At 47.0% G+C, this 22666-nt stretch overlaps 1 protein-coding gene across 3 annotated transcripts in view; it reads right to left on the bottom strand.

Annotated features, from left to right (window-relative positions):
• Positions 1–22666, bottom strand: part of LOC116943466 (polycystin family receptor for egg jelly-like) — a 68083-nt gene that overhangs the window by 19990 nt on the left and 25427 nt on the right. For all 3 annotated transcript variants that reach the window (XM_076067888.1, XM_076067889.1, XM_076067890.1), the window contains 9 exons: positions 15983–16073; positions 15700–15809; positions 14738–14980; positions 14057–14561; positions 6006–6115; positions 5323–5583; positions 4997–5167; positions 1401–1555; positions 1076–1228 (listed from right to left, as the gene is read on the bottom strand). In XM_076067888.1, the coding sequence (XP_075924003.1) occupies positions 1076–1228; positions 1401–1555; positions 4997–5167; positions 5323–5583; positions 6006–6115; positions 14057–14561; positions 14738–14980; positions 15700–15809; positions 15983–16073 (1799 nt within the window). The remainder of the gene's footprint in view (positions 1–1075; positions 1229–1400; positions 1556–4996; positions 5168–5322; positions 5584–6005; positions 6116–14056; positions 14562–14737; positions 14981–15699; positions 15810–15982; positions 16074–22666) is intronic.

Raw genomic sequence — 22666 nt, 5'->3', positions numbered from 1 at the left:
TTTTTGGAAAACTTTTAGATCAACCATTTACCCCCAACTTCTATATCTCTTTTGACTTATGCAAGCCTCTTATAATTTGTTGACAGACAAATGAACCTCATGGCAGGACTCCTGGGTCCCATAAGCCCCCGGCTCTCGCATAAACTGCGTTACGACGTCATTTTATGTCTGTTGAAGGCGAACGATACAACAATCTATTTCTCTCGACGAGCTCTACACAATGTACTAATCAAAGTTTCAAAGTTTTGGTTATGACTACAACATTCATCCTCGCTGCGCTTGGACGACATGACAACTGAATGATCTGCGGCAGGTAGGTCGCTGCATTTATGTGCGCGGTGGGACAGAGTCGCCAAAAATAAAATAACTAATTACGATTTAGACTTCCGTTTATTCGGGACCCCGGGGTCCTGCCATAAGGTTCAAATGGACAAAAGGCATGCCGGGCTTTCACAATAGCTTAGTATTTGTGCATGTATATGTTATGTTTTTAAGATAAGTTTTTAAATATATTTTTCCCCCGGGAAACGCCGGGTACTTCCCGCTAGTAATCTAAAAAAAACATAAGTGCATTCACCAAGTCTACAGTTGATGTTTTCCACAAGGTGTATGGTTAAGTATTGAGATTTTAAATTGACCATTCATAGAGGAGCCTTTGCTTCATGCCAAAGACCATGCAGATGTCTTTCTTGATATTGATTATTATTTTTTACCTGTGAACTCACTTTTGTATCTTATTCAAATCTGTAGTTTGACCATCAGATTTGTGACTTTTTCACATGGTATTAGTCTACGACCACATTATGGTAACATCCGCATGAAAACTAGAAAAACTGCATGCTCTAGGTGCATCATAACACAAGGATGCAGATTTTTTTTTTTTATAAACGAACAAGACTTTTGTTAACTTTTAATATGCAACTATTAAAAGGTTTATATATGCAGCCAATTATATATATTTTTTTGAGACTAGTAGGCATGAGTATATTGCTCTTATATGATTTTCACAATTTGTTGTAGATTATATTTCAACTTAAATTTCATGAGAAAAAATGTATGAACTCTTTTTACTTACCAAAGATGACTTTCCGAAAAGTTACCCTTTAAGGCTGTATTCACCAGGAGCTTATTAGAAAATAGAGAAGACTCATCTCTAAGCTCGAACATTTTAGGAAAATTATTAATGTTGAAATGTGAGGATGGCATCGAACTATCCACAAAGAAATATCTGTAAAAAAGAAACCTAGAATTACTCTTGACCATTAGGTATTTTAGTGAGAGACAACAATGTAATTAACTAAACATTGTAAGCATTAATTTTTAGGTGCCACTAGTACAATGAAGCTGAAAACACATTTTGTTTCAGTTGCAGTCACCATTTTCTATTGTACAGTACTCACAGATGTTCATTTTCCTGGTCAAACACGGACAGTTCACTGATGTTCCAGTAATCACAGACATTGTTGCCTTTGAGCCATAGTTTCATATGAGATGGTGTCCCATAGTTTTCAGGCATAGAGAATATGAAGTTATATGTTATGCCTGTTTCAAATTCCTAAAAAATACAAAATTGAACAGTAATGTAATCGTCATAATTCAGAAATTGTCCGCTCCAAGCACTGTATTGACGAGGGCTTTTGATGGTACCGCACCTCACCATATCTTCTTCTGTATACAACAACTGGTCAAAAGTTGATGTTCATTTAACAAGTTATGATTTCAGAGTATCCCTTCATTTGCCTTTAGGTTTTTCCATTAGTTATTGACCTTTGGGTAACCCAGTGCCTGTTTAAGCAAAATGTCCTCCTCTATCCTGCATTTTTTGGCCACATACTCTTTTTGCAATCTTCTTTTCCCAATTACATTCACAATGGTTGACATGCTCTCTCACTGAATTTGAATGCCTTGCCCCCATCCTGCTTGCAATTCTTGGCACCCTTTCCAGGTCCTGGTGTTGATGGACAGGGGTCTGCAACTGTAGCCCCAAAGGCCCTGGGGAGGTGTCTGTCATGGAAGAACTTCCCTGAGGTTCTGTGAAACTCTTTAAAGAAAACCCAGCTACAACCGTTTCTATTTATAGATTAAAACAAAGGGTTACAAAATATAGCTCCTCCACAATTTTGGGTGACCCAAAATCTGCAATTGAAGTTTTTTTTAAAAAAAAAATTTCAAATGATTCTCCTAACTGGATTCAGAAACCTTTAAGATCTTCAGATACAAACATTTATAGGCCTAAAAAATAAACAAGCTGAAAAAGAATTGCGCCTCAATGTTGGGTTGGCGAAGGTAAAAAATTACAACTTTGGATTTGAAACATAATGTTATATTTCGATTCATCACCCTTTAAGATCTCCTTATGAAAACTTTCATAGGCCTAGGTTCCAAACATAACTTATTTTATTCTCAATTTTGGTGTAGGCAGAGAAAACCTTGAAACCATTAAAATCACAACCTCTGTCATTGGCGCTTCTATACAGCAGAATAGTATACAGTAGGGTATTGGCAAAACCATGGCTGATTAAATACAGGCGGTCTCCAGTTTACCACAATCTATATTTACCACGTTTATATAACTTTAGAGTCACTGATCATCGGGCTAGGGGTCTCTGTATTGGCAACGGAGGGGCGTTGTTTATGAGTCACTTTCTATCTCAATCGCTATCTGTTCATGCTTGGACCGCCATTCCCCACACCTTGGACAAAGGTTTTTAGGTCAAGTCACTCCAAGTTGGAGGCCTGACTATGTGTTTTCCTAAAGTACGAGGTTCATTGCTGATAGAATACATAACGGTCCTCAACAGAAATATGGAAATGGCCGTGCCCTAGCCCATGGGAACGACCGCTGACTGGTGCTGGCGAATCCTGTATGACTACTTCCCTATCGGCAGCGAATCAGGGAGTTATGGCCCAGAGTGGACATAGACCAGGAAAGCCGAGGGACATAGAGTGGACGTTTGTGGACGAATGGGTTCTAGTGCCACTGTGCCATGCATACTAGGTTGAGTCACCACAGAAAGTCCCTCTATGCCCAGCTAAACCCGAGATTAAAAGTTACACAGTCTGTATCGTCTTGGTCTTCATATTGTTGATGCATTGTGGGTATGCAAGTAACTTGTAGCGGTAGTGTAACGGTTAGCGCGCTGCGCTAGGACCTGGGCCTCCCCTAGGTTGACTCAGCCTCAAATTAGTACCTGGTGCGATGTGTAAACATCGCCACTAGGGAGACAAAGGCGGCCGGGCGTGGTGTTGGCCACCTAATCCCTCGTGTGCCGTGCCAGCCTTTATAGGTGCTCGCTAACAGCACTTGCCCCGACAGTCTGTTAAGGCTATACTGGCCATCTTTGTTGTTAAGCAGGTAGGTGTGAAAGAGCTCAGCCCGAACAGAACCTAAGTTTAGAAAATCCTCCCTGCCGCCACCGAGACGTGCATAGGGTCTTCACCCCGAGGAGCCGTCTCCCTGAGCCGTGGGAAGGCAGCATAACCTCGGATTGAGGGGGTATTGGCGGGTGTGTACGTGGGGCAAGGAGCCAACTTGGCCATGCTCACACCGCTCGCAGAGGAGCCGCCGCTGAGTAGTATCGTGCACAAAGCGGAACCCCTCTATCAGCTGAGACTAGGCACAGCCCAATATAACTATGCCCCGCACTGCCAGAGTTCACAAAAAGGCGTGAACAGTGCAGATTCGCCAAGGGTGTGGCACGAGGGGCTAAATTGAGGCCGTGCTCACATTGCGCGAAAAGGGGCCACCGGCCAGTGCTTTGTATCATCCACAAAGTGGTTCCCCCTTTATCAGACGAGACCAGACACAGCCCGATATAACCACACCCGCCCCGCCAGAGGTTGTGGAAAGGCGGAAAAAGTAGATTTGCTGTGGGCGCGAGGGGACGACCTTCAGTTATGTTCACCACCCATGTGGAGAGATACACATATATACATACCCACCCGTGGGTAAGGGTACCTATAGGTACATACACGCATAGATGCACACACCTAAAGCGACAGTTGCACGGGCGCCTACAACTCAACAAAGCAGGGGGTGGAGTATTAACCCCTAGGTGAGGTCGTGAGGTGCGAATTGGTTGCCCAGCAGGGGTGTGGGATGACAAACCGGTGGCGCATGCTGGTGCACTCGGAGGAGGGGATGGAAGTAACCTCCAGGACAGCGTTGCTCAGAGAAACCACAGTTCTATACAGGGGACGCGGAAAACTGAGGAAGAGATGGAGGCCTGCCAGGGGCGGGCTCGTCGAGTTCACAGCCAAGCCCGGCGGCATGGTAGAGGGTCATGCGATTCGCCCCCAGATGAATTGCTAGCAGAGACTAGCGATGATGACGCACAAGGGCCTGGCAGTGGACGGAGCTGCCCCAGGCAGGCAACAGCAATGCCAGCAAGGTCTTGGGTGGAGTTGGCCCACCAATTCCCCCACCCTGCTCGCATAGGCTTTGCGTCACGTGACATAACGCCACCATGAATCGATTTAGGACACAGAAACTGTATTCACGACGCATCTTCCAACATGATTTAACACATTTAAAAAGCGTCAGTCTGAATCCCAATATAACTTGGGATTGAGCTTTTGTTGTTCCCGTGTTTTTGTGGATAATTACCTATAAAACCCTGTTAAATGTGGCTAGTAAAAAGAAAAGCACATCGGCAAGCGATGTTTTTACTGTTTCAACTGTCTTATAGGAACATAGGGTCCGATTTATGACAAGGTTTCCAGGAACGCAAAGTGTCTTAAAAGCAGGGACCATCTGTACTTTGTATGAGCATAGATGAGATAAGTGGAGGGTTATTTTTTCCGTGTGTACATTTACAGCACTGCCAAAGCAGCTCCTTGAATTTAGCTTTCATCAATTATGAATAACCAACGAATATGCATCCAATTTACACAGCACCTGGTTCAAGGTATAAGTCCGCTATCCATATAGTTTATCGGTAGTACACAAATCTCTCGACTGAAAATTAAATGTAAACAAAAATGCATTTGAAATTACCTTTAAATCCTGGTGAGCGAGTTCCCGTGTACCGAGTTCAGACTCGTGAAAGTACAGGTTGAAGTAGGCACAGGACTGAGTCCCAGAATCCTCTGCTGACGCTGTTTTCACTCGTAGTAAGAGCCAGCACTTATTGTCTCCATCGAGGTCCGATAGATAAAACACTTTGTTCTAAAAGGAAATAAAAGCAAGAATTGTGATTCAGTACCACCCACGTATGTTAGTTACAGTATATACCACTACAATATTTACTTAAATACAAAAAATAAGTGTAAAATACTCGTGCAATTATATGAGATGATGAAAAGCTAAAACATAACATTTACCTTCTCTTGATCTTGTATGTCTTGGTTTTTTGCCCACAGCAGCACGATGATATAGAGAAAGACGATGACAGTGACAGTCGCAAAAACGGCACCGTTTGTCTCCAGGTCAAATTTTGTGAACACACTTGTAAAATCAATAAGGTTTGGTGTCAAAAACTCTGCTGCAATAAATACGTTTTGTTGACCAAAATTTATATCACCAGCGCTCTGGTCTCCACCAACCACACAGACTGTCATATCACGTGTGGAGTTTGGGTGAACCTGATCCGAGATATCACCACAATACTGAATTATTGCACATATTCCGATACACGTGAAACATTTGGCAGTTATTTCCACAATTGAAAAAAATCAGTCGCCCATGATAGAGACAGCGAGCAACCACTGCTTCCGATACAAATGTCTCCTCTGATTCTTGGAAAAGATTTTAAAATAAGATGTGGCATATAAGAGATAATTAACTATTATCCAAACTTGGAATTTATGTTTTATGAACAGGATTAGAAGCAATCTGGTAAAATGTAATGAATAAACAAGTATGTTCGGCCTGTACAATTAAAAATCCTGCTTGAAATGTTTACTTCCAGAGCCTACTCCAGCTCAAGTGTACCAATATGAAATCGTAATGATAATCGCTCTTGTATAAGAAAACCTGGTAAAATTAAATATTGTTATGAACGTACCTGTGCCGAAGTGTATTTCCACTCGTTAACGGAGATGTCCCTCGATTTGCAAGCTAATGTCCATGCGTTTATTTTGACTTTTTTATTAATGACAAGGTTTTTGTCAGTGCCTGCAAAATAACATGAAACGTGAGGAGAAATGAGTGCCAATTGCAGTGCAGTAATGTTGTTGTCCGCAGAAAGAATGTTACGTAGAATACTAGCAGGAAGTACTCGGCTTTGCCCAGTGGAAAATATATTTCATAACGTGTCTTTTCTTTAAAAAACATAACGTATACATACACAAATACCAAGCTATTGTGCAGAAGTCCTGAATCAAAAAGTAATAGAAAGTTGGGGGGTAAATAGTTTATCTAAAACGGTTCCCAAAAATTGTCAATCCCCCCCCCTTAAAAAATATTTTTACCCCCCCAGCCAATTTTTATTTTGTAGGCATATATACCTACACACCCTACATACAATAGAGTCAATAGTATCTCATGACTCTAGAGTAATATCTGGCTCTACAGTAGAATCTACTGACTATAGTAGTAGCTTCTGACTGTAATAGTATCTACTGACTATAGTAGTGTAGCGTCATAAAAGATGTCGCTATAGGGAAGCAGTACCAGGTAAGGGGTGTACTGTATGTGTGGAGCCCCTCCTCGTATTCGGGGGGAGGGGTGTGGCGAAGGGGAGAGCGGGGGCCACGCCGGAAGGGGCTGAGGGCGGGGGCCGGAAGGGGTTCTGGGTTTTTGGTGGCGGAGCGAGCGGGAGACCATGTGCCAAGTCACCGTCGGAAGGTGAGGATGGCGAAGAATCTGTCCCACAAACAGCGCCGGGGTCAGCAGCTCCGGAAAGGGGGAGCGAGGCGATGCTACCGGCGGAACAGCAGGACGCCCGCCACGTATTCGCTTCGCCGCCGTTGGCGAGAGAGCACCGGTCATGTCATGCCCAGATCGCCGAGCTTCTGGAGGCTGCAGCGGCGCTGCTCACCGGGCGCAACGAGGAGGAGCTACCGGTAGAAGTTTGGGCGCTGAAGCCGGGAGAAGTCGAGCCGGCTGCTGCTTTCCGCGCGGGAATCTCCTGCTGTGCAGCCCTCACGCGCGGCCACCATTTTGGCGCCTGGGCGGGAAAAATGAAACTCCTGCTAAAATGGAACTCCTGCCGAAACCGCCTGTGAAGCTCCCGTACCGGTTGAGGAGTTTACGGCGGTGGGAGGTGATTGAGACGCTTTCCAGCGCCGCTTCAAGGTAAACTGATTTGGCGGACTGGACGGAGGCGGAGGCACTGTGGGCACTTCCCACCTCCCTGGACGACGATGCCTTGGAAGCGTTCTGCGCCATCCCACCGGCGGAGAGGGCCATGCTGCCAATGGCCTTCGCGCAGATGGTGTCAATTTATGATCTGCCATCGAGCGTTCATCAAAAGTTTGCCGCGCGGAGGCGGTGGGAGGCCGAGACACCCCTCGCCTTTCGCAGCACTCTGTTGGCGCTGGCGCAGGCGGCTTTTCCGAAGATGGAACACGACGGGATTGACTCAGTTTTATAACGTTTGTTGGCTTTGGCGATTAAACGTTGCCCTTCCAGCTTCAGAAGACGACGATTAATCATCACTCAACATTGCACGGTGCATTCAAGCACACTGCAATCTACGACGACGCACGCAAGTGGTGGCATGCACCGCACCATTTGAGGATTTTGGTGCACCCGAAGAGTCCACCCAGGCCTGCACTGAGGTCGATGGGGTTGGTTGGCGGAGGGAGGACATGGAGCAACGAGGGGGATGCGACCGGCGGCGGGGGGCCTTCTCTCATCAGGGGGGCGGTCCCATCTGCTGCTACAACTGCGGTCTGCTTTTGCACGTCGCATCAGGATGCCGCGCCACAAGAGGAGGACTCTCCAGGCCATCTTCGCCATCGCCATGGACCCCCTTAGGGCCAGACAGAGTTAAGGTAGTTGCGATTCCGCAGGGAGATGGCTGGTCACACCGTCCTGATCAGTGGTCGGAGTTGGCCCACCGAGTGGTCGCTGCGGCGGCGGGATTGTCAACTGTTGTTGGAACGATAAAGGGGGTGGCGGTATGGGTGCTCGTTGACACAGGAGCATCCGCTACCATTATTTAAGAATTGGTTTACATTATTCTTCCCCAGAAATGTCACTTCCTTTGCCCTGTCGTGGCTCCATGTTTCGCTGCCAATGGGTCGTTGGGCATCATTGGCCAGATCTCGGCTGAGTTGTCTATTGCTGGCATTAAATTAACGGGGCCGGTTCTGGTTTCGACATATCTGGCCGTACCCTATCTGCTGGGGACAGATTTCCTGGGAAAGATGCCCCTACAGATCCTTGTTGACCAAAGATGTCTTGAGTCACCGTCGGGCCATCATTTTTCCTTTCTTTCATCCCCTACTTGATTGTGCACGGCTAACGCCACGGTCCAGCATTGGAAAGTAGAACGGTTAAAATCCCCCCCGGTACGCAAATGCTTGTTCCTTTACTGCAGCGCAAACAGCTTGACTGGGAAGCGACCACGGGAGGGATCCTGTTGGGACCATAGAATAAAGTAAGTCAGGGCTTGATGCTGGTTGGGGCTCAAACGTTGGTTTCTAGCACCCAAGAGCCTGTTATTCAAATCATTAAGGCCGGGTCAAAGGCATTGGTTATGCAAGCGGGCATTGTACCAGCTCACACATAGGCTGCGAGTTGTGAGGGAAACATCGTTGGTGGCGTGGGAGTTGTGTTGGCTATGGAGCAGAAACAGAGTGATGATGAAGGCTGGATGGATGCACTCTGCTCCGGAAACCCCAATTTGTCTGACGCTCAGAGTAAGCGGTTGCATGCGCTTTTACGATAATTTTCTGATGTTTTCAGTAAAAGTAAAGTTGATATTGGTCGCACCACTTTCTTAAGCCACCACATCAATACGGGTAATGCCGTTCCTGTTCGGCAAAATCCCTATCGGTTGAGCCCACAGAAAAAAGACCATGTGCGGTAGGCAGTCGACGAAATGTTGGCTGCAGATGTGATTTCTCCATCCACCAGTCTATGGGTAGCGCCTATAGTGCTTGTTAAAAAACATGATGGGAGCTTGCGCTTTTGCGTTGACTTCTGCAAGCTTAATAAAATCTCTATGGAGGACGCGTACCCCCTTCCGCGAATGGATGATTCGTTTGATGCTCTGGAGGGAGCGTGTTTTTTTCGAAACTGGATCTGTTATCGGGATTCTGGCAAATGCCTTTGGATGAATGCTCAAGGCCTAAGACTGCCTTTTGTATACCGCAAGGGTTATTTGAGCTTAATCGGCTTCCGATGGTTCTTCACTCGGCACCGGCGACGTTCCAGAGGCTCATGGAGCTGGTTTTGGCAGGACTCCAGTGAGACTCCTGCCTCGTATATCTCGACGACGTCATTGTATTTAGCCGCATGTTCGAGGAGCATTTGGCATGATTGCACGCAGTTTTTCTTAAGATGCAAGCTGCTAATCTGAAATTTAAGCCACAGAAATGCCACCTGCTGTAAAAGTCCCTTCAATACTTGGGGCACATCGTTAGCAAGGCGGGAATAGCAACAGACCCGGATAAAACTGCGTGTGTGCACACTTGGCCAACCCCCAAATCGGTGGGTGAAGTACGCAGTTTTATCGGGTTTGCATCCTGTTACCGGCGCATCATACCCAGGTTCGCCTCTGTTGCAAAATTGCGCCACGCCCTGATGGCCAAAGCCCAAAAATTCTGCTGGGGGGAGGAGGAGGCCACATTTGTCGCGCTCTGGGATGGCCTGGTGAACGCCCCTCCCCTCCGATACCCAGATTTTTCGCTGCCCTTCATTTTTGACACGGACTCCAGCAACGCCGGAATTGGTGCCATGTTGTCCCAAATTGTGGACAGGGTGGAGTGTGTCGTGGCATACGGCAGCAGAGTGTTGTCCCCTGCTGAGCAGCGCAACTGTGTCACACCGTGAACTGCTGGCCATAGGTTTTTTGTGTGTAGCTATATCGACCGTACCTGTATGGCAGGCGCTTTGAGGTGCGCTCCGACCACGCCACACTCCAGTATGCGCTACACATTGACCAACCATCCGGCCAGCTCTCACAATGGTTGGAACTCCTCCAGGAATATTAATTTAACGTCTCTTACCATAAGGGTGCCCTGCACACGAATGTGGACGCGCAATCGCGCTTACCACCGAGCGACGAGGGCACGTGTCTCTCTGGTTCGTGCCATTGTAAGCCATCCGCCGAGGCAGTGTCTCCTCCTGGGTTGGCGCTGGTGGAGGTTCAAACCCCTGACAATTCCAGGATCCTGACGCATGTGATGCCACCCTCGGCCTCAAACATACTGAGTGGGGATGCCTCCAGGCAGAAGACTCCTCCTTATTTAAACTGCGGTGCCGTATCAGGGAGCCTGGGGGGGGGGGGGGGGGCAAACCCCCATGGGTTGACTCCAGTCATCCTCAAAGGAGGGCTCTTGATGCACTGTGATGTTGGTTGCACCACTGTCTTCAGGGGTATGATCATCTGGGCGGTGCATGAGAAGCTGCTGCACCTTGGCATACACAAAATGCTTGCAACCTTCAAACTCAAAATTTTCTGGCCAGGAATGTCAGGGGATGTAAGTGATGTGCTGAAGGGGTGTGTGCAATGTGCTTGTCGCAAACCCCCACCTAAGTTGGGTTGCCCGCCCTTGCAATCCATTCACGTATCCCGCATTAATGAGCTCATCGCACTTGACATTCTTGGGCCATTTCCGACCAAACCGCGGGGAAATAGATATTTATTGGTCAAGGTGGAATATTTTTCCCGCTTGCCAATGGCCTGGCCGCTTCCCAACCAGTTGGCTGCATCTATCACGGAGGCATTCCTCCACGGCTACGTGTTGGACAAGGGGGCCCCGGAGCGCCTCCTCACTGATCAGGGGAAAACAACTTCCTCTAAATTATTATGCAAAGTGTGTGACTCATTGGGCACGAAAAAGGTTCAAACGTCACCCTATCATCCCCAGACGGACGGGATGGTGTAGCGACTGCACAGAACCTTATCTTCAATGTTGAGCCAGCAGGTCAGTGAGTCTCAGACCGACTGGAACTTGCACGTTCCTGGGGTTCTCTGGCCTACAGGATGGCTCCCCACGCTTCTACCGGCTACTCGCCGTTTTTTTAATGTATGGGAGGGAGCAGCAACCCCCGATCGAGGTTCAACTGAACACGGGCCAGAGTAAGACTAAGGCCAACATGCCTGAGCCCATGCGTCTTACCCTTCAGATGGTGTCAGAGGCACGGGAGACTTCCAGGGAGAATTCGGCCTTACGGCAGTCGGCCAATGAGCGGCTAAGGGGGCTTCGGCTATCCGTCAAAACATGGGCTCAGGGTGATAGGGCTTGGTTGCACTACCCTCAGGTTCCTGTGGGTACCTCTCCCAAGCTCTACACACCTTGGCGAGAGCCGAGACATGCCCCGCAGACCATCGTCAAACTTCCCCCGGGACCTCCAGGGAGCCCAGGCCTGCCTCCCTGGGGGGGCCCGGCATCGTGGACTCGTTCTAAACTCCCCTAATTAAATGACTCGCCCATCCATGCTGGCCCAACCCGCGCCGTTGGTGCTCGTCTCGCATACGGGGGGAGGGGATGTTAGGCGGCGACGGTAATCCGGGTTGTGTGTGTACATTGCTAGTTTTTTTCGTTTAGTTCCTGTTATTGAATTTCCTTCTCTCTCTTCCCCCCCCCCCCCCCCCCGGAAACTATATATACAGTATTTATTATTTGGTCGCCGTTTATTTATTGTTGTGGAATTTGTTGTGGGATACACTATTGGGTTATGGGCTGTTGACAGCCGGAACAGCTGGAATTTTACAAGGGGGGGGGGGGGGAGGGGGGTGATGTAGCGTCATAAAAGATGTCGCTATAGGGAAGGGGTACAGGAAAGGGGGTACTATATGTGTGGAGCCCCTCCTCGTATTCGGGGGGAGGGGCGCGGCGAAGGGAAGAGCGGGGCCACGCCGGAAGAGGTTGAGGGCGGGGGCCGGAAGGGGTTCGAGGTTGTTGGTGGCGGAGTGAGCGGGAGTGAGCTAGGAGCCGGGGCACGGGGCACGGGGCTCGAGTAGAAGATCGTAGTTTCCGACAAAAGGTGTAGATATAGTTAGCCGGGACTCACCCCCCCCCCCCCCCCCTTTGGTCATTCTGTTGGGTTATTGTGTTAACAAACGTGTTGCCTCCAGAGAAGGTGTGCGCCTCCATCATACACTACAGTAGTATCTATTGACTACAGTAGTATCTACTGACTCTATATTCGTATCTGCTGACTGTAGTTTTACCTACTGACTGTACAGTAGTATCTACGGAATACTGTAGTTGCTACTGACTCTACAATAGTATCTACTGACTACAGTAGTATCTACTTACTGTATAGTATCTACTGACTGTATAGTAGTATCTACTGACTACAGTAGTATCTACTGACTATAGTAGTATCTACTTATTGTATGTTAGTATCTATTGATTGTATAGTAGTATCTACTGACTCTAAAGCAATATCTACTTACTCTATAGTCGTATCTACTAATGCTGCAGCAGTATATACTGACTGTAGTGGTATCTACTGACTGTAGTAGTATCTACAGACTCTATGGTGGCATCTACCGACTCTATAGCAGTAACTACTAACTCTAGAGTAGTATCTTATAACTATAGTAATTTTTACTGAATCTATAGTAATATTGATTGACTATAATAGTAGTCATTGACGATAGCAGTAACTACTAACCCTATAGTAGTATCTGCTGACTCTACAGCAGTATCTGCTGACTATAGCATTATCTACTGACTATAGCAGTATCTACTAACTATAGTAGTGTCTACTGACTACAGTAGTATATCCTGATTCTAGAGTAGTAACTACTGAGCCTACAGTAGTATCTACTGACTATAGTAGTATCTACCGACTCTACAGTAGTATCTACTGAGTCTATAGCAGTATCTACTAACTCTACAGTAGTATCTACTGACTATAGTAGTATGTACTGACTATAGTAACTACTAACTCAATACTAACTCTATAGTAGTATCTACCAACTCTATAGTAGTATCTAATGACCATAGTTATATGAACGGAGCCTATAGTAGTATATCTTGACTTTATAGTAGATATACTGACAACAATAGTATCTACTGACTCTATAGTAGTAACTGAACACATTAGGGTGGGGGGGGGCAGAAGAGGACATCACGCTGTTCTTAATTTACCTCAGTGTTGTGCTTCTGCTTTTTTTGTGTTTTTAACATGAAGGAGAACTTCCCTCCCATCACCACTCAGCGAGCTCGTGTGCATTGCTATGGGCAACCGCGAGTCAGCGTTTCTGCGCATGCGCAGATGCGTGCTTTAGTGCCACGATCAGCGTACATTGTTAAAAAGTTTGTGTTGCATTACATTTTCAAAAGATTTGCAAAATTTTGTTTTCTCAAACTATTTCTCTTTCTAAAATTGACCAGGCTCTCATAGGGCCATTCGATCTTCTTTCCCTAGGTTGCTTCGGGGAGGATTCATTGGCATGCTAATTTCTCTGCTCCAGCAGCTGCCCCAGCAGACCCACCTCTCTCTCTCTCTCTGCCCCCCCCCCCTCTCTCTTTTTATTTAAGGCCTCGACACAGAGGCATTGGGTCTCTGTGTGTCTAAGTTGTGTGCCTCTCTCTCTCTGTCTGTGTTGTCTCTTTCTGCTTGTGTGTTTGTCTGTGTGTCTCCATGTCTGTGTTTCGTCTCTCTCTCAAATGTAGTTCTACCTGATGATGGTTGCTTGTGTTGCAATGTAAACGTCGTATTTTATTATTTAATTTATTTTCTTTCTACGTGACTTTACCGAAAGAACCAGTAACAAAAGCTTTAAATCAAGTTTGATTCTATTAGTTTATATTTGACCAAGGGCAAAAACATAGCGAGTTTTCGTTCAGGGGCTTAGTTTGTTGTATCTGTATTTTATTTAAAAGTAAACCCATCAGTTTGTCAGTTAAAAGCGTCACATGTCCACACACACACAAACAGACAAAAAGATTACCGTACTTTGATAGGTAAGATATTTACGCTTACCTGTATAGAGGGCAGCAATATGATAAACTCCTACCTGAGTTGCATTACTGGGAATGAAAAATCGAGGAAGAGCCTGAACACTATTCACCATCTTGTTTTTGAATCCGAATCCACCCGTGTTCAAAGACTGCTGCAGTTTGTCACTTCCCGATGTGCTTGCATTCACAACAAAGCTGAAGTCGTAGAGCAGTGGCTCAAACTCTGGCTGTTTTTCAAAGCGTAGTAAGAGCTCCACATCATTCAGAATGTCACTGGTCGGTAGAAAATCCAATATTATGACCATTCCACTTTTTTCATTGACAAATGCTTGACCTTTCACAGTGTCGTTTGTGGTAAGTAATGGCAGTGAAATCTCCTGCCCTACAATTTTTTGATTTGTAACCTTAATTATTGCAGAGGTAACATTGATACGTTTTTTAGCAATGCTAATCTTCAAGCTGACCACCGAACTGTTCACGGGAGATTTCTTATCCCACAAAAATGGATTTTCTACAAATGAACATACCTTGAAAAGAGAACACATACAGTTGCTACGTAAAAAAATATGCACGAACAGTATGTAAAAAATACATTCCATTGATACTATCAAAATTATATATTTCACATCAAATTAGTCGGCTTAAAATTATAATTATCACTGGATACACTGGATAAACATAAACATATGTTAATAATTTGTACCTGGACATTTATTTTGTCCTTCAGCTGTAATAATGTTGAACTATTGGTCCCAACAAGTGAAGCACCACTCCCATCTACTGATTTCCAGGTTGAGTTGAGGAGGGCTTGCTCAGAAACTGTCTGCATCACTAGAGACATATTGTTACCATTTAACGTGACGGCCTTCTCTCCAGATACAGAATTTTTACTTTCCACTTCTCCAATCAGCAACAATGTGTTGTATGCATTATTGAAGGTATTTTTCTGAGAAAAACCAACAATGTTTACACATTTTAAAATCAGTGAATACTTAGCAGTGGAACAATGTGTACTCAGTTTAGAGACAACATATGGTGTTCTGTATTACATCTTAATTATGAAAGTTATTATATAACGTTATTGTTTTTATTATTATTATGTAATTTAGGGATACTGCCATCGTCGTGTAATTGTCAGCACATTGGACCTGCAATCCCGAGGTCACTGCTTTTGCGCTCCTGATACAGCAGTTTAAAAAGTGGACAAGGATGAGTGCCTTCCAGTTTTGGATAAGATATATTTTAAAGTGGCAACAGACATAGTTATGTTGCTGAGCAAATCACTAATTTTATGTAACGCTGAATACAGCATTTAGAAACAATGTTATTTCACTTATTGTATGACAGGACTAAGATATGTAAGATTAAATTGTCATAAAAGTAAATATAAGAAGGATGAACAGACTGATATCAAAAGTAGTTACAATGAAGGGAGCAGCTGCTGTTTTTACAATTACAGCCTATTGCATGGGAGATTTACTTGGCAACATTAATTGCAAAGGAGATATACAACAATGTAAGCAGAATGATACATTTAGAATTAAAACTTTCGTGACTGCAGAAATTCATATTCTTGGTTCTTCTGGTAAAGTCACGTAAATAGAAAACAAAAAATCAAAGCAAAAAACCCACTATGAATAATACAATAATAAAATAACCACTTACCAAATATGAGTCATTTTTTGCAAAAGATGATATTTGGTTGTTGTTGTTGTTTACATCACTTTGTAAATTCAATTGCATCTGAAATGCATTTGCACCTATTTCAAAGATGTCTGCCAAATATAAAGAAACAACTCAACCCGAGTCACAAAATCACAATTATTATTCCCTTAAAGTTACGTCTTTAGAAACAGTTTAACTTTCAGTGATTGAAATACATTTAGAATCAGCAGTTGGTCATGCCAACAGTGTTACTTTAATTATGTATAAAATGCATAGCAATTACCTGTAATGACCTTCGTTATATACTTCCTTTGCACATTTCTCATCACCTTCATTTGTTGCAAAATTGTTGTTGCAGTGTTGATTAAAGCATTCTAATGTGGGACAGGCATATTAATTAATCAAATTGCTACATCACACAGTTTATACAGTGAGAGAAAAAAGTATTTGTTCCTCTGATGATTTTGTACATTTGCCCACTGACAACGAAATGATCAGTCTATAATTTTAATGGTAGGTTTATTTGAACAGTGAGAGACAGAATAACAACAAAATCCAGAAAAACGCATGTCAAAAATATTATAAATTGATTTGCATTTTAATGAGGGAAATAAGTATTTGCCCCCTCTGCAAAACATGACTTAGTACTTGGTGGCAAAACCCTTGTTGGCAATCACAGAGGTCAGACCTTTCTTGTAGTTGGCCACCAGGTTTTCACACATCTCAGGAGGGATTTTGTCATACTCCTCTTTGCAGATCTTCTCCAAGTCATTAAGATTTCGAGGCTGACGTTTGGCAACTCGAACCTTCAGCTCCCTCCACAGATTTTCTATGGGATTAAGGTCTGGAGACTGGATAGGCCACTCTAGGACCTTAATGTGCTTCTTCTTGAGCCACTCCTTTGTTGCCTTGGCCGTGTGTTTTGGGTCATTGTCATGCTGGAATACCCATCCACGACCCATTTTCAATGCCCTGGCTGAGGGAAGGAGGCTCTCACCCAAGATTTGACGGTACATGGCCCCGTCCATCGTCCCTTTGATGTGGTGAAGTTGTCCTGTCCCCTTAGCAGAAAAACACCCCTAAAGCATGTTTCCACATCCATGTTTGACAGTGGGGATGGTGTTCTTGGGGTCATAGGCAGCATTCCTCCTCCTTCAAAACGGCGAGTTGAGTTGATGCCAAAGAGCTCCATTTTGGTCTCATCTGACCACAACACTTTCACCCAGTTGTCCTCTGAATCATTCAGATGTTCATTGGCAAACTTCAGACGGGCATGTATATGTGCTTTCTTGAGCAGAGGGACCTTGCGGGCACTGCAGGATTTCAGTCCTTCACGGCATAGTGTGTTACCAATTGTTTTCTTGGTGACTATGGGCCCAGCTGCCTTGAGATCATTGACTAGATCCTGCCGAATAGTTCTGGGCTGATTCCTCACCGTTCTCATGATCATTGCAACTCCACGAGGTGAGATCTTGCATGGAGCCCCAGGCCGAGGGAGATTGACAGTTCTTTTGTGTTTCTTCCATTTGCGAATAATCGCACCAACTGCTGTCACCTTCTCACCAAGCTGCTTGGCAATGGTCTTGTAGCCCATTCCAGCCTTGTGTAGGTCTACAATCTTGTCCCTGACATCCTTGGAGAGCTCTTTGGTCTTGGCCATGGTGGAGAGTTTGGAATCTGATTGATTGATTGCTTCTGTGGACAGGTGTTTTTTATACAGGTAACAAGCTGAGATAAGGAGCACTCCCTTTAAGAGTGTGCTCCTAATCTCAGCTCGTTACCTGTATAAACGACACCTGGGAGCCAGAAATATTTCTGATTGAGATGGGGTCACGTACTTATTTCCCTCATTAAAATGCAAATCAATTTATAACATTTTTGACATGCGTTTTTCTGGATTTTTTTGTTGTTATTCTGTCTCGAAACTGTTAAAATAAACCTACCATTAAAATTATAGACTGATCATTTCTTTGTCAGTGGGCAAACGTACACAATCAGCAGGGGATCAAATACTTTTTCCCTCACTGTATCAAAGGAACATATTGGCTTACAGTGGTGCATGTGTAGAGTAGAGATGTACGCAGTGCGCACAGTTAAGCAAGTGCAATTGAGGACGAGCAGGTGTGCGCGTTGGAGCATGAGTTTGGTGCCAGAAAGCCGGCAGTAATTAAGGTTGAGAAGCGGGTGCAATCGAGGACGAGCAGGTGTGCACGCTGGGGCAGGAGGTTGGCTCAGGAGTGATGGGAGTGATGATAAGGGATTAATGAGTGCAACAGGCGCCGTGGAGGCGACAGCTTAAGTGAGGACTCTGAATGAGGAGGGGTATTTAAGCGGGAGTGTGCGTGAGCAAAGTTGAGTTGTACGGGGACCAAGAGTGAAGACATCTCGCCGCTGCCGTTTGAGCCGTCAACGGGACCTCGCCCCTCACGCAGTGTTGGCTGCACCCCTCCCCCCCCCGCTGGGGACAGATGGGTGAGTGGGTACGTGGCAGCGTACGAGAGGGCAGCGGTGAGATAGGAGAGAGTAGGTGAAGTGCAGAATAGGTGAGGTGCGGAGTAGGTGAGATGCAGAGTGTGTGGTGACAGTGGAAGACAGTCATAAGAGTGCCTACAACAGGTGCAAGAGTAGGATTAATAAAGTGTAAACAGGTGGCCTGTTAATCCGTGTCAGTGTGAGTAATTTCAAGACACTACATTTGGTATCAGAAGTGCTGAAGATCCTTCACCATATTCCTTCGCCGTCATGTCCAAGGCAGCGGTGGAGCGCAAAAATTCACCTGTTGCGTTGTCCAACTACGACGCCGAGCAAGACGTTGTTCCTCCGACAGCTCGGGGTGCCAGAGCCCCAAACACCTGTTCCGACGACGCGTTCCAGTCCGCCCAAGAGTGTGTGGCGAGCCCAGCCCAACCGCCTCCTCCGCAAAGCTGGCTGGACATCGCCGGTCAACCTGGAAGATTGCTGCCAGCCGCCGCTCATCTCTTCGAGCGAATGACAGCTGCAACTTCCGTAGGACACCAAGACGCGATTCCCGCTGCTGTCATGGCCGAGGTGACAGGGGCGCTGTACCTTCCCCCCATTTCAGTGGCTGCAGCCGCGCTCTGCTCGTCCTCCATTTCGAGCTATCCGCCCGCGCCGCAGCAGCCAGCCGCCACCTCCTCCCCGCAGCATCAGCCACCGACATCCAAGGTTGAAGCCACCTCTTCACTCTTGCTGGACGCTTCCAAGTTTCGGCGGCTGCCACCGGTTCGCCAGTTCACTGCTGCAGGAGGAGATTGGATGGATTTTTGTCTTCGATTCGAGGCCACCTACATCTCTATGGGATGGACATCCCACGGGGCGCTCAAAGCTCTTCCCATGGCACTCACCGACGACTCGTTGGACACTTTTTTTGCCATCCCCGAGTTGGATCGAGCGACCCTCGAGCGCGCCTGCGCCGAGATAGCCGCTGTTTTTGATCCACCATCTAATGTTCAAAGAAGATTCAGGCTGAGGCAACGGGGAGAGAACAAGATGCCACTGGCTTATCGTAGTGCACTTCTTGCCTTGGGACACGCGGCCTACTCTAGCATGGACAGAGTCACCCTGGATTCCCTCGCCTTGGAGCGGCTTCTCTCCTTGGCTCGTGAGTTGGGGGTCGCCTTCTCGGTGGCGGAAGAGGGCGACCTGACCTCTCTGAGGGTTGCCTGCGGCACCCAAGCACACCTCAACCTCATCCCGTCGCGTCTCATACACAGAGTGCGAGGTCGGTAGTGTGTTGGCCACACGGCACCGAGCAGTGGAACGTACTGGCTCATCGCGTAGTGGGCGCCACGGTGGGTTCCTCAACAATCATGGGGTTCATTCAGGAGATCCAGGTTCGTCTGCTGGTAGACACAGCAGCCTCAGTGACCATGGTTTCCGAGGCTGTGTTTTGCATGTTACCTTCGTCGTCCGGTCGTCTTGCACAGAGTTTTTTTATGCAGGATGCCTTTGAAAATTCTCCTCGACCAGGGGTGCATTGAAATGCCATCGGGAAAGCGATTGCTGTTTTTTAACTCCCCCAACCGGGAGCCATCACAGAACACTGTCATTAAAGCGATGGCTAGCCAAACTGTTAAAGTTTCTCCAGGTGCCCAGATGCTCATTCTGCTGCGTTTCCGCAAGGAATTGCCATTGATGGGCCCTGAGGAAGGTGTCCTGCTAACCCCTTCAAACGCCGTGGCGCGATCTCCTTCCCTGGTGGGCGCTATGACTATTGTATCCGCCAAGCGGATGCCATTCCTCCAAGTACTTAATACAGGGCATGCACTGGTTGTGAATTTGTCGGCCACTGTCCTGGGGCATGCCACGGCCGCCCAGTGTTTTTACAATACAGAGTCAGCTCCTGTTTTTGCGGGAAGTGTTGAAAAAACTTAAAGAGCCGGACTCCGCATGGTTGGAAACTCTGTGCTCCGAGAACCCTGGATTGACGGAGGTTCAGCGAGCTCAGCTGTGCCACGGAGAAGGAACAGGTACGCCTGGCTGTGAATGAGATGCTGGCAGCTGATATTATTTCCCCGTCCAAGAGCCCGTGGGGGGCGCCCATATTCCTAGTGAAAAAACGCAATGGTAACTTGCGATTTTGCGTTGATTTCTGCAAATTAAACGATATATCGGTGGCAGATGCATATCCCCTCCCTCGTATGGACGATTCGCTAGATGCGTTATCGGGCGCACAGTTTTTTTCGACCCTCGATTTGCAGTCCGGATTTTGGCAATTCCGCCTCAAAGAAGAATCTAAACCAAAAACCACTTTTCGCATGCTCCAGGGGCTCTACCAATTAAATTCCCTTCCAACGGAACTTCATTCAGCGCCAACCACCTTTCAGCAGTTAATGGAATTGGTCCTAGCAGGATTGCAATGGGATTCTTGCCTAACTTATTTGGACGACTTCATAGTTTTTAGCCGTACCTATGATGAACATTTGCAGCAGTTGCGTTCGGTCTTTGAGAGAGTACCTGTGGTTAAGTTGAAGTTTAAACCTCAGAAATCTCATTTAATTCAGACATCAGTGAAATATTTGCGCCATATAGTCAGCGAAGCCGGAGTTGCCATGGATCCCGAAAAAAATACGTGCGTGCGCATGTGGCAGGTGCCCAAGTCGGTGGCAGACGTCCGCAGTTTTGTTGGATTTGCGTCATATTACAAGTGTTTTGTCAGGGATTTTGCCACCATTGGTAAACCGCTCCACGCCCTCATGGCCAAGGGCCAGAAATTCCGCTGTGAAAAGGCTGAGGAGGATTATTTCCTCGCTCTCCGGGCTGCCCTTGCCGGTGCCCCCCCCCCCCCCCCGCACATATATCCCCATTGTCACCAGGCCCATTATATTGGATACGGACGCAAGCGGTACGGACATTGGGGTAGTCCTTTCCTAGCTTGTTGGGGGCACAGAGAGGGTCATGACTTACGGCATTCGAGTCTTGTCTCCTGCTGAACAGCACTATTGCGTAACGCGCAGAGAGTTACTGTCCATGGTCCATTTTATCTAGCTCTATCGTCCATACTTGTACGGGCGGGATTTTGTCATCCACATGGAACATGCGGCCCTTCAGTACTCCCTGCGCATCGACTAGCCATCCAGGCAGCTGTCCCGATGGCTTGAAATCCTTCTCATTTACTGTTGTGTACAGGAAAGGCACCCGGCACGTCAACGCTGATGCACTGTCCTGCTTGCCGCCCCATATTGCATGCACGTGTGCCTCAGGTGCATCACGATGTAAACCCTCGCAAGAGGGTGCACCCATGGTGCTTGCGGTGGCCAGGACAACGCGTATTGAGGGCGCTAAGATGCCACGCGATTCTGTCTTGAATCTTAACCATGATCGTGGGCCAAGCTACAGGTTGATGACGCCTCACTCCTGAGACTGCGCCATTGTGCTTCTCGTGGGCCAGCTATTATGCTCCGCGAGGGACTCCTCATGCGGTGGGAAGGGGAGTTCCAGCATTATTCCTTGGTTGTACCCACAGTCCTTAGGGGAAAACTTACCATAGCCAAACACGAAAAATATATGCACCTGGGCGTTCATAAAACGTTAGCGGCACTAAAAAAGGACTTACTGGCCCGGCATGGAAAACGATGTACTCCTCCTGATAAAAGGCTGTGCCGATTGTGCACGTCGTAAATCTCCTGCCCAGCAACTGCAGATCCCGCTACAGTCCATTGTTGTGTCACGGTCTCCCAGAGAGGACACAAATACCTCCTCATGGGGGTCAAATACTTGATCCGTTGGTTGACCAATTGGCCGCGTCCATAGCCGACGCCTTTTTATATGGCTATGTTCTTGATAAGGGGGGCCCTGAGCAGCTCCTCATGGATCAGGGCAGGAATTTATTCTCTAAGTGGCATAAGGAGGTGTGTGGCTCTCTGGGCACGTGGAAAATACGTACCTCACCTTATCACCCACAAATGGATGGGATGGTCCAACAGTTGCACAGGACCCTCACGGCCATGCTATGCCAGCAGGTGACCACAGGCCAGTCGGACTGGGATCTTCACATTCCAGGTGTTTTTGCTGCCTGCAGGCTAACTCCTCATGCCTCGACGGGGTTCTCACCAAGTTACTTGATGTACGGGAGAGAGCCTGAACCCCCGGTACAGGTCCAGTTGGGCTTGTGCCCTTCCAAGAAGGGGTCAGTGGTGCCAAACCCCATGTTGCAAACGCTTGAGCAGCTGCGGTTGGCCCGCGAGGTTGCCAGGATCAACTCGGCTCCCAGGCAGGCCGGAAACGAGCGGTCATGGGGACAGGGAGGGCCGGGGGTTCCTTGGAAAAAAGGTGACAGGGCGTGGTTACACTGCCCTCAGGTGCCCCTAGGCACGTCCCCTAAACTGTACCATCCCTGGCAAAGGTCGGTCGAGGTTATTGAGGTCCGGCGTCGCAGTGTGTACGTATTTGTTTAGGCCAGCGGCACTGGTTTGTGCATCCATCAATGCTAAAAAGATACGTCTCG

Source organism: Petromyzon marinus, chromosome 18, assembly GCF_048934315.1.
Source record: "Petromyzon marinus isolate PM22_M1 ecotype Great Lakes invasive population chromosome 18, UKy_Petmar_22M1.pri1.0, whole genome shotgun sequence".
Classification (NCBI taxonomy): domain Eukaryota; kingdom Metazoa; phylum Chordata; class Hyperoartia; order Petromyzontiformes; family Petromyzontidae; genus Petromyzon; species Petromyzon marinus.
This window is presented reverse-complemented; position numbering and strand designations above follow the sequence as displayed.